General features: G+C 40.6%; 1 protein-coding gene across 15 annotated transcripts in view; it reads left to right on the forward strand.

The window, feature by feature from the left end:
* Nucleotides 1-17,116, forward strand: part of CDON (cell adhesion associated, oncogene regulated) — a 113,944-nt gene that overhangs the window by 82,811 nt on the left and 14,017 nt on the right. For all 15 annotated transcript variants that reach the window (XR_013442548.1, XR_013442550.1, XR_013442549.1 and 12 more), the window contains 4 exons: nucleotides 2,285-2,407; nucleotides 6,075-6,296; nucleotides 8,204-8,484; nucleotides 11,627-11,706. Coding sequence is in view for 9 of the 15 variants with exons in the window: in XM_078058786.1 (XP_077914912.1) it covers nucleotides 2,285-2,407; nucleotides 6,075-6,296; nucleotides 8,204-8,484; nucleotides 11,627-11,706 (706 nt within the window). In the remaining 6 variants the exon portion in view is untranslated. The remainder of the gene's footprint in view (nucleotides 1-2,284; nucleotides 2,408-6,074; nucleotides 6,297-8,203; nucleotides 8,485-11,626; nucleotides 11,707-17,116) is intronic.

Raw genomic sequence — 17,116 nt, forward strand, 5'->3', positions numbered from 1 at the left:
CTCCCAAACCAAGGAACAGAAGTATTTACCCTTTGCACGTAACGTTCTCTTTAAAGTAAAGTTTTAGATTACTTATGTGTATTGACTCAGAATTGTTTAAGCTTTTGGGAAGAAATCTGAAACTCGATTACAGTGGTAAAGAATCCGCTAAGAGCAATGATGTTAAGTTATCCTATCTTCTGAATTAAGTTCCACATTGGGATAAACTGTAAATGTTTCTGGCATAACAGTGCCTCTGTGTGATTTTTTTTTTAAGATTTTATTTATTTATTTATTAGAGAGAGAGAGAGAAACAGCATGAGAGGGGAGAGGGTTAGAGGGAGAAGCAGGCTTCCCGCTGAGCCGGGAGCCCGATGTGGGACTCGATCCCAGGACTCTGGGATCATGACTTGAGCCACCCAGGCGCCCTCTTTGTGATATTTTTATCTTATAAAGTTAAGTTGAGTTTCAAATAAATCAAAGTATCAGGCATCCTAATCTTTAAGCCTGTTCCTTTGGTTTCTCACCTTTTCTAAAACATCCTTTGAGAAAAAAATTACCCATTTAAGCAAAGGATATGCTGGTTGGTTGACTTTCAACCTGATAATACACTTAGTTGTCTTATTCATCAATGATCAGTAAAGACTCTTTCCCTCTGCTAGTGCTTCCTGTCATTTAGCCATTCGAAGAATTACCCTAATAGTGGAATATTAATCTAATAAGATTTGTGTTCTTTTAACAATTTTCCCTCATTTGTAACATACCAGAAGTGTAGTTTAATTCCGTTTTGACTAGGGCTTTGAAGGGAAAACTTCAAATCTAGTGTGGTAATTATTTGGGAGAATGTTTATAGTTAGGTGAGGGTAGGGCTGGGCGAGGAAATACCCAAGGACAGAGAAAAAATAGAAGTCTTTGAGAAAGTTTGCGGAATTTAGATCTATTCCAGTCTTTGAGTCAAGGTTTTGAGTCAAGTTTATTGTAGGGTTCTCTTTACACTTATGTAGAGGGCATAGAATTCCTTACTTCTCAAGCCTTTCAGAGTCCCTTGATCCTAGAACAAGCAGATTCTCTTCCATGTAAACTATGGGTCTTTATGAATGAGGGATTTTGTGATGGTGACCTGCAAAAGGGGTTGTGTTTCCAGTTTGGAGTATTTTTGTCTGTGTTGAATTAGAAAGGAACCTAGTGCTCTTGGTCCTGTCAGCCGAGTAGATTTGACTTGGATGCTTGGTTTGGCTTTGTTTTTCCTTCAATTAATTCTTAAATCAGTAGGTGTTATATAGTTGAGCTTCTAAGGAACTGTGGAAACGGTTTGAAGAGGTATTTTCTAAGAGGGATTAAAGGTGCTTGAAGAGTTAATTGAATCTGGCAGAAGTGTCCCTGTTTATTAAAGTTTGTCACATGCCCATGGAAGTAAAAATGGAGAGTGATTTATCCAGGAGTGTTCAGACATTGGCCATGTGCCGTGGATAACAGAATCATTCTGTTAGAGATGCTTGCGTGGCTTGGGGACCCTGACTCAAGGAACCCAGAGGTTTCTGTAGTAGATTCGGCTTTTTGATTATTCTGAACCATTTATTCAGGCATGTGCTGAGCTGTCTGTTCACGTCACATCCAGTCCAGTGGGATTGAGAGTTTCTCTAAGACCTGTCTTGTAAATAAATGGTCACTTGTCCTGGGTAAGGCACCATTTGCTGATCTCATGTATAGTATTCCTTTCTGGTGGGCAGAGTGGATTGACTTGCTAGGCTAAAATGGGGCATCAGAAGACTGGAGGGTTTTTTTTTTTCTTCACCTGTGCGTGAAATTAACGTGCATTTTATGAAAGACTCACCACTAATTATTTATAACGAAACAGAGTATTAGTACCAATGCACAGGTATCGCTTTAATTCGGTGTACTTCTTGTCCTTTGTTTTGTGGCACATAACAGAAATGCTGTTTATCTGTGGTGCATTACTAAAATACTTCTGTTAAGGACATTTTCATTGCACAGACTGACTCTACGGTGATATGTGCTGTTCCAACCTCTTTTTTTTTTTTTTCTTCAAGATTTTATTTATTTGCGAGAGAGAGAATGAGAGACAGAGAGCATGAGAGGGAGGAGGGTCAGAGGGAGAAGCAGACTCCTCGCTGAGCAGGGAGCCCAATGTGGGACTCGATCCTGGGACTCCAGGATCATGACCTGAGCCAAAGGCAGTCGCTTGACCAACTGAGCCACCCAGGCGCCCTGTTCCAACCTTATTTTGAGATCACCCTTCAGGTCATACGATATGTAAAAATCCTCATTTATTTTTCCTTTCTAGGTTCAAAGCAGTGGCACATGATTGGCCATCTGCAGCCAGAAACCTCCTACGATATTAAAATGCAGTGCTTCAACGAAGGGGGAGAAAGCGAGTTTAGCAATGTGATGATCTGCGAAACTAAAGGTAGGAGAGGAATGAGAGCTTGTGCTTTTTCCCCCGGATGGTACTGGAATTAAACTCTGCATTATTCCTTCTGACTCTTGATATGTTTACCTAAGGAAGCATCTGCTCTGGACCATTTCCTAGGTGGAGGCATTAAGACCGTCCCAACAGAAAATAGAGAATGTTGGCTAGAGTGCTTGTCTAAAACTTAGTTTACGTAAGCATCGATCATATTCATTAATTTCCGTGTGACGCCAAGTAAGTCACTTCCCTTCTTTTTTCTCTTCACGAAGAGAGTAGAAGTATTTGCTGAATAACTTCTGCAAATTAAAATGCTGCAAGAGTTAGAATACTTAAGAACAAAAATACAATTTTCAGGAAAAGTGCTTCGTACACGTAAAGTGGTTTCTTGTGTGACAGTTACGCATAACGTTGTCTACTTCCTAAGTGCGGCGATTTGGTTCAGCATCAGCAGTGTGCTAATGCTAAATTGAAATTCTCAACTCTGCTGACATACGTAGATTGACTGTGAAGTATCTTCTGTTTTTAGGATGGTGGTGCTCCACATCAATAATAGAAACAGCTAACGTGGCTATTTACAAACTGGTGTCCAGTCACAGTTAATCTGACAGAAAAAGGGACTGGGTTTTGTTTTTGTTGTTTTTTAAGATTTTTTATTTTTTATTTTTTATTTTTTTATTTTTATTTTTTAAAGATTTTATTTATTTATTTGAGAGAGAGAGAATGAGAGACAGAGAGCACGAGAGGGAGGAGGGTCAGAGGGAGAAGCAGACTCCCCGCTGAGCAGGGAGCCTGATGCGGGACTCGATCCCGGGACTCCAGGATCATGACCTGAGCCGAAGGCAGTCGCTTAATCATCTGAGCCACCCAGGCGCCCAAGATTTTTTATTTATTCATTTAACAGAGATAGAGAGCACAAGTAGGCAGAGCGGCAGGCAGAGAGAGAGAGAGAGAGAAGCAGGTTCCCCGCTGAGCAGGGAGCCCGATGCGGGGCTCGATCCCAGGACCCTGGGATCATGACCTGAGCCGAAGGCAGACGCCTAACCGACTGAGCCACCCAGGTGCCCCAAAAAGGGACTGTTTTAGCTTGCATCTGTTTTAAAGAATAAGAGGAAATTTCCCAAAGTCCTCACCTTTCCCCACCCCCGCTAGTCTCAGTGGCTAGTCTCAGTCACCCGCTCCCCAGACCATTCCCTGGAATAGAATGATTGATCAGGACCTACTCAAGTTGTGCGGGGTTTGAGCGGACAGCTGAATGAAATTGGGGCTCTGCTAGCCTGGGAGGAAAAGGCTGCTGAATGGGCCAGGCAGCCCTTTAGTGTCTGCTACGGGTGATTTTATGATGTCGATTTAACGATGAAGAAACTGAGGCTCAGAAGAATTGAACTGTAAAGACAAGACATAGTTTCATCTTTTAATGCTAAGTTATGTGACTTTGCTGCAAAACCCACATACTAAATCTGCCTTTAAACATAGGTATATACACAGACCTTTAGATTTACTTTGGTTAGTATATATTTGAGGGGCTTTTTGTAGTAGTCATTGTGATATATTAATGGACGTTTCTTGATTGCCTCTAGAGTGTTGTAATACTCGGGACAAAATTAAATAAAAATGAAATTTATCATCTCTGTCCCCAAGACATTTAAGAATCTAGCCAGGCCAAACACAGACAACAGTGTAATAACTGTATTGTTTAAATAGTATTATACCATAGCCGTGTCTATCAGAGTATGCCTCATTAATGGACTTTGCTGGGGAAGAAAAGGTTTTACCTACAGACTTTCAGGTCACTGACAAATGAAAACACCTCTTTAAAACATTAACCGTTTATATTGAATAACTTTCTGAAACGTATGACACAATTCCCAGCCTGTTTAAAGAGAGAACGTAGGATACACAGTCTCTGCTTTTAAGAAACGAGTCAAGGTTCTTGTTATGAACAATGATTGTCTTATCTTTAGTAATTCAGTAAGGTTTTCCAGGAATGATTGAGATGTTGACACCAGCCATTTTCTCCTGCCCTTAAAGATTATAGACTGTCATGATTTTTCTGTAGTTCTTTGGTTTCTTATCTCACTTTTCTTGTTTCATGCTCTTAGCCTCTTCTTCTTCCACCCCCTCCCCCCTCCCCCCTCCTCCTCCCCCCTCCCCCCTCCTCCCCCCTCCCCCCTCCTCCCCCCTCCCCCCTCCTCCTCCCCTCCTCCTCCCCTCCTCCTCCCCTCCTCCTCCCCTCCTCCTCCTCCTCCTCCCCTCCTCCTCCTCCTCCTCTTCTTCCTAGTATTAGCTTTCTCTTCTTACTGATGTTGATGCATCTGTCTCACTCACCATCCACCACAGAAATTTTTCACTTTAGCAGAGACTGGCAAAATCATCAAGCTTGGTAGAATTATGAATAAATAAAGAATAAATGAAGAGCGAATAAACCTGATGGACTTCCCCATGGGTAACCGTGATCTTTAATGTATGATCTGCAACGTCTATTTTGCTTCAGAAACTTGTTTGTTTTCTTTAGAATTGGCAGGGACCTTAGAATTGTCTAATCCAACATACCACCTGAAGTAGGAATTTCCTTTAGCGTCTCTGCCAAGTATTCATCCACTTCTCAGTGTTGGAGACCTCTTTCCTTTGAAAACTGTCCTCTTCTTTATGGATTCCTACCCCTCTTCTGCATAAAGGTGCTAGAAATTTGAACCCCAACATAGTGTCTATTGAAGTAGAATTTTTTAAGGACCGCTCTGCTCCACTGGGTCGTTAGGAGCCGTAACAGGAAATATAATATAATACCTAATAGTAACAAAATTGATTGAATACTGCCATGTGCCAGGCTCTGTTCTAAGTGCTTTCCATGATTAACTCGTTTACTCTTCATTCCAACCTTACGATAGAGCTTTTATTCTTATCTCGAGTTCCCACATGCAGAAACTGGTTCCTGGAGGTTAAGGTCATGCAGCTAAGGATACGTGGTAGAAGAGGATATGCACCTGGGCAGTCTGGTCCCAGAGAGCGAGCTGTCAGCCACTATGCTTTGCTGCTTTTCTATGGCATTTAAAGCATGAAGAACGTGTTATTTGAGGACAGAGAAAATGGGGTTTGAGTCCCACCTGTTATTAGCTTTTGTTGTCACTGTTTTCCAGAATGTTAACGAATTGGATAAAAGAACCACATTTACATGGACTCCAGAGGTCGTTGGTTTGGGAATGCTTAATATTAAGCCTACGGTTTTGGGGATTGTATATAATTGTTTGGTCCACAGTCGTATCTTTAATCTCAATCACATAAAAGAGGCATAAAATCTGTAACTTTGAATCTTATTCAGCTCAAAGTGTGTCACATAGAAAGGAGTTTTCATCCCACCCATAAGTTGAAATACTGGGAGTTTTCTCCAAATACAGTTGAGCAGATAATCAGATAGCAGTTTGGGTTGGACTGAGGGCATTTGTTTCTCTGACTTTATGATTTCTCTAGAATTTGTGGACTGAGACTTTGGCACATCAGATTTTTAAACTTTTGAGTCCTCCTTGTGACTCATTGGTGGTCAGATCATCTCAGTAACAAGTGTAAACAGACTGGCTTGCATTCCTAACCAGACCTCCGTCAGAGAGTAAACCGTCTCATAGAGCCTGTATTCACTCTGACATCATGTTTTCCTTTATATGTCAACTAGTAAAACGCCTTCCTGGAGCTTCTGAGTATCCCGTCAAAGACTTGAGTACCCCTCCAAATTCTTCGGGAAGTGGACGAAACGTTGGGCCTGCAACCAGCCCCACCAGAAGCAGCGACATGTTGTATCTGATAGTTGGCTGCGTGCTAGGTGTGATGGTCCTCATTCTCATGGTTTTCATTGCGATGTGCCTCTGGAAGAACCGTCAGCAAAACACCATACAGAGTAAGCCATTCATCAATATTTCCTGGTCTTTTTCTAAAGATGGCCAGGAAAGTATCGTCAGGATAAATATGGATCTGTAATACTTCCGTGGGTTAGTGTCACGGTATAAAGCACATCAGGTACTCTGCGGTCAGGGGAGGAGACTTTAAGACTGTTCTAGCCTCTGTTCAGCCAGAGGAAGTGGAGCATCCCATGAAATTGCCCAGTAGAAATAAACAGCAAAGCCCAAACCAGGCAGGTCTCTAAGTAAATAGCTGACTTTGTGCTGGGAAACTCTGGCTTTGTCAGACCACCAAAGAGCATGCGTTCTTGAAGCATGAGCTTTGGAAGTGTTGCTGGAATACCTCCGTATGGGTACAAGTCTTGGTAACAGGAATAGAAAAGGCTGGAAATGAGGGAAAGGAAAACTTTTCTAAGTTACTGTTACTGAATGACACAAATGAAGGTAACGTGGTCCTGTTTCAGTCCCTGATATACCAATACTGCTCCAGCCTGGTCCCTACGTGTATCTAGTAATGGGAGTGATGGTGCCGCATGGAAACAGATAACCTAGAACCCCTTTTCCCTCTTCTTCCCCTAGTTCTCTCCCCTCCCCTTCCCACCTTTCTTGTTCTCCCAGACAGGGGAATTGGAGCAAGCAGAGACTGTAGTCTTTGGTGGGAGGAGGTTTTTTTGGTTTCCCCTCTGTCCCCAGAATAAGAGAATCAAAGCTAATAGTTCAAGGGGAAAAAAGGTGATTTGTTTTTACTGAATTGGTGCTTTCTAGGGGATAGACAGGGAGAGAGGTGGTGGTGATGGTGATGGTGCCAGGCTAAAAGGGTTGAAGAGATCATTTGATTGGTTTCGGTGTCATTGACTTTAATTGTGTGAGTGTGCACGGAATCATTAAAAGAAAAGTGTTTCTCTGGTCGTCTGAGCAAGCTTAATCTGGTTGAGGTTGTTTTCCTCTGTGACTTGGTGATATGTTCAAAGATGGAAATTTATGGTAGTGATGTTCATTCAGTCATATTCAGAAGATACTCAGTGACTGTCTTTGATGTGCCTGGCACTGTGTTAGAGAATGGGGATACAGTGGTAAAAAAGTAAACCTGTCCCCTGCCCTGTCAGCTTATAGTTTAATGGAAAAGATAAGCAGGTAGGCTGACAGTAACTCACCTGTAAGAAGTTCAGTAATAGGAGGAAGGACACCTAATCCAGTCTTGGCTTGCTCTAATACCTTTGAAGAATTTACCAAAACTCTGCCAACAAGTCCTGTACAGTTTAGGTGCTGTATTTTCTAAGGGATATTGCACTTGTTCTAAATAAATCTAGCAAGTGTGCCTCTGGAGATTGGAATTTTGAGGCAACTATTTAAGTGCTTTTAATATAAGGAAATGGAATAATTAGCCTTTTGCCTTTAGTACCCCACAACTTCCACATGGACTATGTTAATGAAGGAACTGATAGTCAGTGAACATATACACAACTCCATCCTTTCATTTAAAAGTGTTGTTTATTACTATTTAAAATATCCTACCTAATGTTTGCCTTTTGTTGTTGTTTTATAGTTTCTCTCGGCACTTTGAAGTGTGTGGGAGTTTAAACACTTTTTCTTAATGTTGCCAGTACTCAGATAGTTTCAACTTGCATGATATATTAATTCTCTTGAGTAATTTCTCTCTGGTTAATTTCTCTTCCCATTAACAAAGCCTTAATTAACTCAGAGTTCCTAGCTATCTCCACACAAGGAAAGAGCAATAACTTTCTTAAAGCATATCTCATAATTAGACTTCAAGTGAACACATTTAAGGCATTTTATTTTAGTGTATTTGTAGTTTCTTAGGGGTTTATTAATAAAACTGCCTACACAAGAAGATTGTCTTTTTCTTTATCTTACTTTTTTTTTCTTTTTTGTTCTCTCTTAACAGAATATGACCCTCCAGGATATCTCTACCAGGGGTCAGATATTAATGGGCAGATGGTGGAATACACTACTCTGCCTGGCACAAATCGGATAAATGGGAATGTTCATGGAAGCTTCATAAGCAATGGAGGTCTCAGCAATGGCTGCTCCCATCTTCACCATAAAATCCCTAATGGAGTCAATGGAATCATGAATGGGAGCTTAAACGGAGGGCTTTACTCGGGGCATACAAGCTCACTAACCAGGACACATGTGGATTTTGAACATCCCCGTCACCTAGTAAATGTAAGAGACCTAATTATAAATACAGCCTCCCTATGCCCCATGGTGCCAGGGAGCAAGAACAGGGTCAGCCTACTTGGCCTTTGTCAACATAGCAATCTCATGGGTTTATTAGGCTGGAAATACTATGTATTACTGGCAACCCCTTGATCCAGAATAATCTTTGTAAGCTTTCTATTGTCAGGTGATAGTTATGTTCATCAATTTGGTTTATGTTTTAAAATTATTTCACAGTGAAAGTGGAATACCTGTAACGAACTGGCTGGAAGTTATTCTTGAGAGATGGAAATCCCATTAGGCGTAGAGTGGACCCAGTACTTTAAATTTGCCTTATTAAGAGCAGAGTCTGGGGCGCCTGGGTGGCTCAGTTGGTTAAGCGACTGCCTTCGGCTCAGGTCATGATCCTGGAGTCCCTGGATCGAGTCCCGCATCGGGCTCCCTGCTCAGCAGGGAGTCTGCTTCTCCCTCTGACCCTCCCCCCTCTCATGTACTCGCTCGCTCTCATTCTCTCTCTCTCAAATAAATAAATAAAATCTTTAAAAAAAAAAAAAGAGCAGAGTCTGAAAACTCGTATGCTTTAGCGGAGTCAGGCAGATCGTGAAATTGAGCAAAACAAGTTGGGAATGAGACAGAAGCAGTGGCGGCGGTAACAATCTGGAGAGCGCCAGCTACAACTCAGTCCAGTTATTGGCACGCAGGACTGAGGGTCCGGGGTTACCGGGTTTTCTGATTTTTTCAAAACATCTTGTAAATCTAGGTGCAATTGCCAGATTTTTTACATGTTGGCAACTGATTGCAATTTTTGAAAGCATTGCGGAGGCCACGTGGAACCTGTCTGCAGGCCACCAGATTGTGACTTCCAACCTATAGTGAGTTTCTTTTATTTGTTGTGTCCAACGTGTGGTAGGGGTATTGCCTGTAAGATTTTTGCCTTTTGTTTATTTATTTATTTATATTTTTTATTTTTTTTAAAAGATTTATTTGAGAGAGAGAGAGAGAGGGAGGGAGAGAAAGTGCAGGGGCAGAGGGAGAGGGAGTCCAAGCAGACTCTGCACCAAGTGCAGAGCCTGACGCGGGGCTCAATCTCACCGCCCTGAGATCATGACCTGGGCCAAAACCAAGAGTTGGATGCTTCACCCGACTGCACCACGCAGGCGCCCTGGGATTTTTGCCTTTTATAATATTAGTGTTCCTTAGCCACAAGGAGTGATTGATACACCTTGAAAAATACTTTATTTCACGGATAACTCAGTGATATAGTTTAATTTTTGAAATGGGAATAGAATGACTAGCATATTTTATATTTATGTTGGTTAGAGGTTCTCTGCGTTAGGAAGTTTCATTTATTACATTGTTTGGATGTGCATCCACGTTATTTTTCAGTCAGATGGGTGATATGTTTAGTTGCACTCATTGTGCAATTAAGCACTCATTGAAGTTTTTGTCATTGTTCTGATTACAGATAAATTTGCCATAACCCACGAGGTGCTAAAATTTGAAAAGGTTTTGAGTTTTTCATCCTCAACTTCAACAAAGATTTATTAAAATATTACATTGGGAGAACAAAACTATAATATATATTTGTATCTTAAAGCTGGACATCTAATGGGTTTTGTGTGATCTAGTTTTAGTGTATTGTAGAAAAATACCTAATTTGCTTGAGTGCATCTCGTTACCAAAAGAGAATAATGATTTCATTATTTTACGTGGAAAGACATGGCTCATATTCAGACTTTGTAAACTTTTTTGGTCACCATTCCTAGTCCAAACTACTAACATTGTCCAAGAAACAAAAGGAGAAAACACTAAGGTTTGAATAGCACATGCTATTTCCATAAGAAGAAAAAAAATAAATCTGATGTTTGAGGATTTGGAACAGCAGTTTGGCTTTTTTGAACAATGAATTGCTATTTAAATAATGGTTGCCCCTTTAGGTGTACAATTTTAGAGGCTATCATCTGTGGTTTTTACTCACTAGTTTTCTTGTCTTTTCTGGGTGGGAGGAAATGGGGAAATTTTCAAAATACTGGCAATCATAAAAATCATCGAGTTAACTTTGATATGTTTAGTGATTCAACTAATCACATTACCCCGTAGGTTAACTTCATTTTGTGAAGTTTGGAGCTTATGGAGCTTATGCTCACAGACTGAACATAGCAGAGGATATTCTTTCTCGCAATGTTTTCTTAAAAATTCCTGTTGCTAGTTGGATCAGGAATGTTGAGAGACGTTTTCAGTGCTTTTGGTTTGCTTAGATTCTGGCTGTTGTTATGAGATGAATGGAAATGGAAAGTATTCTGGGAAAAACAATTGCCTGAACTTTCTTTAACCTTGAAGAACTGCTCTGGGTTTGGGTGCAGTGTGACAGCCTCTCCCACCCTTATCAGACTCAGTTCTGCTGTTTTTCATCTGAAAGCAGAATTTTTACTCTGACCAAAAGCTGGTTCAATTCTGAACATCAGTTGTGAAGAAATCTTGCCATTGTATATGTCAAGCAAGCGTTTTACAATGAGGTATGTGTTAATCTGGGCATTTTTCTTAATTGCCGGGCAGTTTCCGCCAAAAGCAACATCAAAATATTAATCCTCCCCTCCAAGTCATTGCTGGCTGAGAATCTACTCCATCTGGAAAAATAAAACATGTTTTAAAACTTAGTGTAGTCAAGTGAACAGACCTAATCGAAATAATTACAGGAAAATGAAGATGGGTTTATCTTGTGACATCATTCAAACAGATTTCCACCCTGTTTCTCCAACTGGCATCACGTAAAATTCTTCTGTGACTGCTAGAAAAGTAAAAATGAACAGGAGGTTCTAATGTACAGTGCATTTGGGGCCCAGTAGATTTGAACCACTGAAACGGAAGTGACTAAATTTCTCCATTTCTTTGGCTCCTTTCAGGACGAAAATACATGGAAAAAAAACATGGCAGTTAGTTTGTAGAGTGTAGTTTCAGTGTTGTATGGAACTCGTTTGTAACTATTGGTAAGGAATGATAAGCATAACCTTGTTGGGGGTTGGTTAAAATACACCATGTAGCCGTTCATCATTGGCCTGGCCTTTCCATTTGGGGCTGTTTGGTTATGAGTCTGTGGTACCTTCACAGTGTGTGTTTCTCTTTCTCCCTGTACTTCCGTCCTGACCAGGGTGGTGCAATGTACACAGCGGTACCTCGGACGGACCCGTTGGAGTGCGTTAGCTGTCGGAACTGTCGGAACAATAACAGGTACACAGCTCCGTTCGCAAGGGTTGTTGGGAATACAGTGTAGGACTCTTCTTTTGCCCCCTTCACCTAAGGAAATTCTTGACGTTTACGTACGCTATAAATCTCAGAATGTGGAGACTTAAGTGTAGGGCTGTTACTAATTTTTTAGCCCTCCTTTACAATTTTCGCCTTTCTGGGCCTTGGGGTCTTGAGATAGATGGACAATATTAAAGACGTGTTTCTCACTGAGTTGTTATTAAAAGGTTTGATGTTTCTGAAATCTTTAGAGTCATTTCTATATAAAGACTTTGTCTTTTCTCACCTGTTCTTTTCCGCTCTGTGTTATGAATGAGAGCACGTTTGAATGTTAGCGGACAAACCCTGTGTATTAAGTAATGTGTTTTCATGGTAATATTACTGAAATTTTCCTACTGGATTATTCAGTACTTTTTTTTTTTAATTCTTAAAACCTTGCGATAACTAAGTAGCAAAATCTTTTTTTCCCCTTTCTTTTCATTTAGGGGGGTTTAAAAAAATTGTAAGAGGCATATGTACTCACAGTATTTCAAACAAGATAGGAATATGTAGAGTAACATGGCCATTTAAATTTTGACAATATCCAGGAAGCTTTCAGGCTGCCTCTATATATAGTAACTCCAAAAGATTATCAGATTTTCCGTTGTATTAAAGTTGTGTCCATCAGAAACCTTAGTTCTTTTTCTCCCGTTAACAATGGTATTGGGTGACATGGTCCCAGAAGCCCTGCCCAGCTCTAAAACTCTACAATTTAACAACTGTGTTAGAGTTAGTACATTAAATAACGAGTATGACTGGAGTTTGGATATTTCGTTATTGAAATGGGGGTGGGACCTATATTTTTTAAATCAATTACAAGGTTAAGAGTTGTGTCTGGAAGTTACCAAAACCAGAACTTGGAAGTAGCCAGTCGACTAATCAACTATAGACTTGGCAATACATTGCTCAGCATGTGTTTTGAGAGTTTCAGAGCAAAAGCAATAAATCTTCCTGGAGATCTGTCCTTATCATTTACTTAGCCCATCTTAGGGTGTCTGTGTTAGCAAGAGCCATCTGCCTATTTTGTGTACTAAGATTGTTTGTTACATTTTTTAAATTCTGTCTGACCTAACTACATTTTAAGATGTTTATAACATTGAAGCCACATTTTTTGTCCTGAGCTGGTTGTAGGCTTTACCACATTTTGTTAGGAACATGCTAAAGATGCTTCATACACCTGGTAAGTAATCAAATAAACTTAATTAAAACAAATGGTATTGCCTAAAAACGTAATGCATTTTCTTTTGTGATTCTTGTGGCCATCAGCAGATCTCAATTCAACATTGGCATTAAAGCGATGTTGCAAGAGAACCTCTGGCTTGAGAATAAGTAGACAGACATAGGCTTTGCCACTGCTTAAATCCGTGATCTTGGGAAAGTTATATAATCTCTCTGTGGCTATTTTCTTATCTGAAAAATGGAAAATTGCCCTAGGAAATGTAAAATCATCCCAACATACTTTGATGATAGATTTTGGTAATTTGCTGCTAATCACGTCTTTATGATGAAGTTACCATCCTGGTTACCAATAAGATATCCCATTTCCTTAAAAGAATTTTTATGACCGGTATGTACCATCTTGCATTCATGGCCATTTGTATATTTGTGTGAGTGAATGTGTGTGTGAGTGAGTATATGTGTATAGTGTTGGGGGCTTTTGTTATACTTGTTTTTTTTTTTTCCCTTTAAGACAATGGACAATTATAGTTCTATTAATTTTTCAAGTTGATGACTTCTTGCATTTCATGTGTGGGGGTTTTACTTTTATCTGGGAACCTAGGTGCATTCTCTTTAGCCTGAGAAAACCAGCTTCTGTTTCTCTCTGGCTTAAATTTACTTCTTCCTACCTGAGAGTCTGCCTATTTAGGGCAAGTCTTGACTTGCCTACATTGCCCCCAAGATTAGCCAGATGACTCACCTGGCTCCCAGGAGCCATTATGTGATTTTGATGCTTAGTGATTGGCCAGATAAATATCAGTAAGTACCTACCTTCAACTCTGGAAAATTGGAATCATTAAATTTAAAGCTTCTAACTCTTTTGACTTTGAAATTGAAAACAGGTATCTTTGCTTAAGATCCCCCAACTGGCAAAATTTATAATAAGCTTTGAATGCTGAGAGGTAGATATGCAAAATTTTAGTCAATTTACATTTTTAGAATATTGACATTACTAACAATACATTTGCATTTCCTAATGCCAGTTGAACTAATGTGTGCACAAAAAGAGACATAATTTCAGTTAAGTTATATGAGGGCTTACCTAAGGGGGAATACAAGCACACCTCATTTTCTTGTGCTTTGCTTTATTGCACTTTGCAGATCCTGTGTTTTTTGACAAATGGAAGGTTTGTGGCCGCCATGCATCAAGCAAGTCTGTTGGCCCCCATTTTCCAATAGCATTTGCTCACTTTGTGTCTCTTTCACATTTTGGTCACTCCTGCAGTATTTCAGACTTTTTCATTATTCTATCTGTTATAGTGACCTGATCAATGATTGAGACTCACTGAAAGCTCAGATGATGGTTAGCATTTTTTAGCAATAATGTATTTTTTAATCAAGGTATATACATGTTTCTTTAGACATAATGCTATTGCATACTTTATAGACTAAAGTAGAGTGTTAACATAACTCTGTGGGCACTGGGAAACCAACAAATTCATTTGACTTGCTCTAGTGGGATATTTGCTTTATTGGCAGTGGTCTGGAAGCAAACCCCATTCTCCCCAAGGTATGCTGATAGTGTGGTTCAGTGGTTATCACACCTCAGCATATGTTAGAATCACTTGGAGTACTTGTGAAAACACAGATTCCGAGGCTCTACCCTTAGAGTTTCTGATTCAGTAGGTATAGGGTGGGGCCTGAGAATTTGGATTTCTGATGAATTCCTACTGATGCTGATGCTGCTGGTCGTGGGACCATGTTTTAAGAACCACTGGAATAATTGGGCTGGTGAAGTACAAGTACAGGGTAGCAGGATATAAAATGGAAAGCTGGACCGAGTTTATGTCACGGATCATCCTGTCACGGTTTAATAGTTTATTTAATAAACATTTGTTGGGCGACTCCCACATACCGGGTGCTGGCCCAGGTCCCACCTCCAGAGAGCCCATAGTCTAATCATAGTGATTCACAACAGAGCTCCAAATACAGTGAGTAGGGTTTGAAGAAGCACATTAAATCTTGTAGTTTTACGTTTAAGGAATGGAAAAAATCCCTATTGTTTCAATAATAAAGATGCAGGAGGGATGTGAGATTTTTTGTGTGTGTGTTAATCAAGAGTGGGGGATATTGGTTAAATGTTGAAAAACAATGGGCTAATTGCATCATATTTCTCTGGAAGAATTCTGAGAAGAGGAGCCATGTATTTGAGAGATGTGTTTAGGCTTGATTAGCGGTAGCAGTACACAGGTGGGATTGCAGGGAGGAGACCAGTCTGATGGTTTCTATAACAAAGACCTTAGCTTTTGTGCAAGGAGTGGGGATAGAAAGGAAGGGATGAGGGAGGTTCTAGTGTGGGAATCTTTTTTTTTTTTTTTAAGATTTATTTGGGGGGGAGGGGCAGAGGGAGAGAGAGAGACAGAATCTCAATCACACTCCCCTCTGAACGTGGAGCGTAATGTGGGGCTCTGTCTCACAGCCCTGAGATCATGACCTGAGCCGAAATCAAGAGTCAGATGCTTAACCAACTGAGCTACCCAGGTGCCGCTAGAGTGGGAATCTTTAGGACTTGGCCATTGTCTGGTAGGGATCTAGAAAAAAAGAAAGGCTCAAGATGAATAGAAAGTTTCAAGCATGGATGGCATAGTAATTGCCATGGTAATAGTCATAGAAATAAGGAACTTAAGGGGCACCTGGGTGGTTCAGTCAGTAAAGCATCTGCCTTCAGCTCAGGTCATGATCCCGGGGTCCTGGAATTGAGCCCCACTTTGAGCTCCCTGCTCAGTGCAAAATCTGCTTATCCCTCTCCCTCTGCCCCCCACCCCCACTTGTGCTCGCTCACACTCTCTCTCAAATAAATAAATAAAATCTTGGAAAAAAGAAAGAAGGAACTTAATAAAATGACATATTGAGGAAAGGTGATGGATTCGGTTTTGGGCATTTAGAGTTCTAAGTGCCAGTTGGATATCTAAGCCAAGGAGACAGATGAAAATGCCGCTGTTGGGTTCAGGGGGTAGATCGGGACTATGAGACATACTTAGGAATTTGCATCTAAGTGATAAAACTTAAATATGGGTGGGATCACCAAGGGAGACAGTAGCTATGTCTGATTATTTTTAGTTATTTAAGGCATTGTTTTTGCCTTATTTCATAAATATTTAAAGTGATCAGACATCCTTTTTATAAGGCGTTCTCTCTTTTATTATTTTTTGCTTATGGGCTTGAAATGTCTTCGAGGAGGGGTGCCTGAGTGGCTCAGTCGGTTAAGCATCCGATTCTTGGTTTCAGTTCAGGTCTTGATCTCAGCATCATGAGTTCAAGCCCCATGCTGGGCTCCATGCTGGGTGTGGAGCCTACATTAAAATAATAATAATAATAACAACAACAACAACAACAAATAAAGCATCAGATTCTGGTGCTGTTATTTGAAATGTCTTCGAGGAGATGATGCAAGCGTTGTGATAGCATAAGGAGAGTGACAGGAAAAGGTGTTCATTTATTCATTCAGCAAACATTTGTTGAAAGTCTGTAGTGGGCCAGACACCCAGCTAGGTCCTGGAGGACAGTAAGCAAACCAGGCATTGTCCCTGCCTGGTTTGCTCACTATAAGTGAGCTTATAGTTTGATGGGGAGACATAACCTTTTTTCAAAATGATACAAATAAATCATAAAAGCGACATTTTGCTCTGAAACTCTGAAGAATTTGTAAAACTAGGTAAAAGAGAAGGGGATAGGTTTAAAACTTTCCAGGCAAAGACAGGGTACCATTTATGCAAAATCTGTAAAGCAGAATGCCAGGATCCAAACAGAGCTTCAGGAAGACTAATGTGGCAGGAACCAAGCAAGCGAAGGGGTCAGAGGTAAAAGGTGAGTGAAAGTAGGTCATACAGAGCCGTGGTGAGTCAGCAAGAGATTTTAAGTATGACAGTATTGTGCTAGAACATTCTGGATGGAGTTTGGAGAATAAATTGGATGGGGCAAGAGAGGATACAGGGGACCAGTGAGATGGCTATTGCAATAGCTCAGAGGAGAAGCCGTGCCCTAGGATGGTTGCAGTAGACATGAAGAGAAGTAGATGAGTTTGCAAGATTTAGGAGGTGCCAATTAAAAAAAAAAAAAAGGACACGAGGGATTGGTTGAGGAGGCCGACGGGGCTATCTAGGTAACTGTGTGCAACCACTGAGCTAGGAATCACTGC

The sequence above is a fragment of the Halichoerus grypus genome, chromosome 11 (genome assembly GCF_964656455.1).
Source record: "Halichoerus grypus chromosome 11, mHalGry1.hap1.1, whole genome shotgun sequence".
NCBI lineage: Eukaryota > Metazoa > Chordata > Mammalia > Carnivora > Phocidae > Halichoerus > Halichoerus grypus.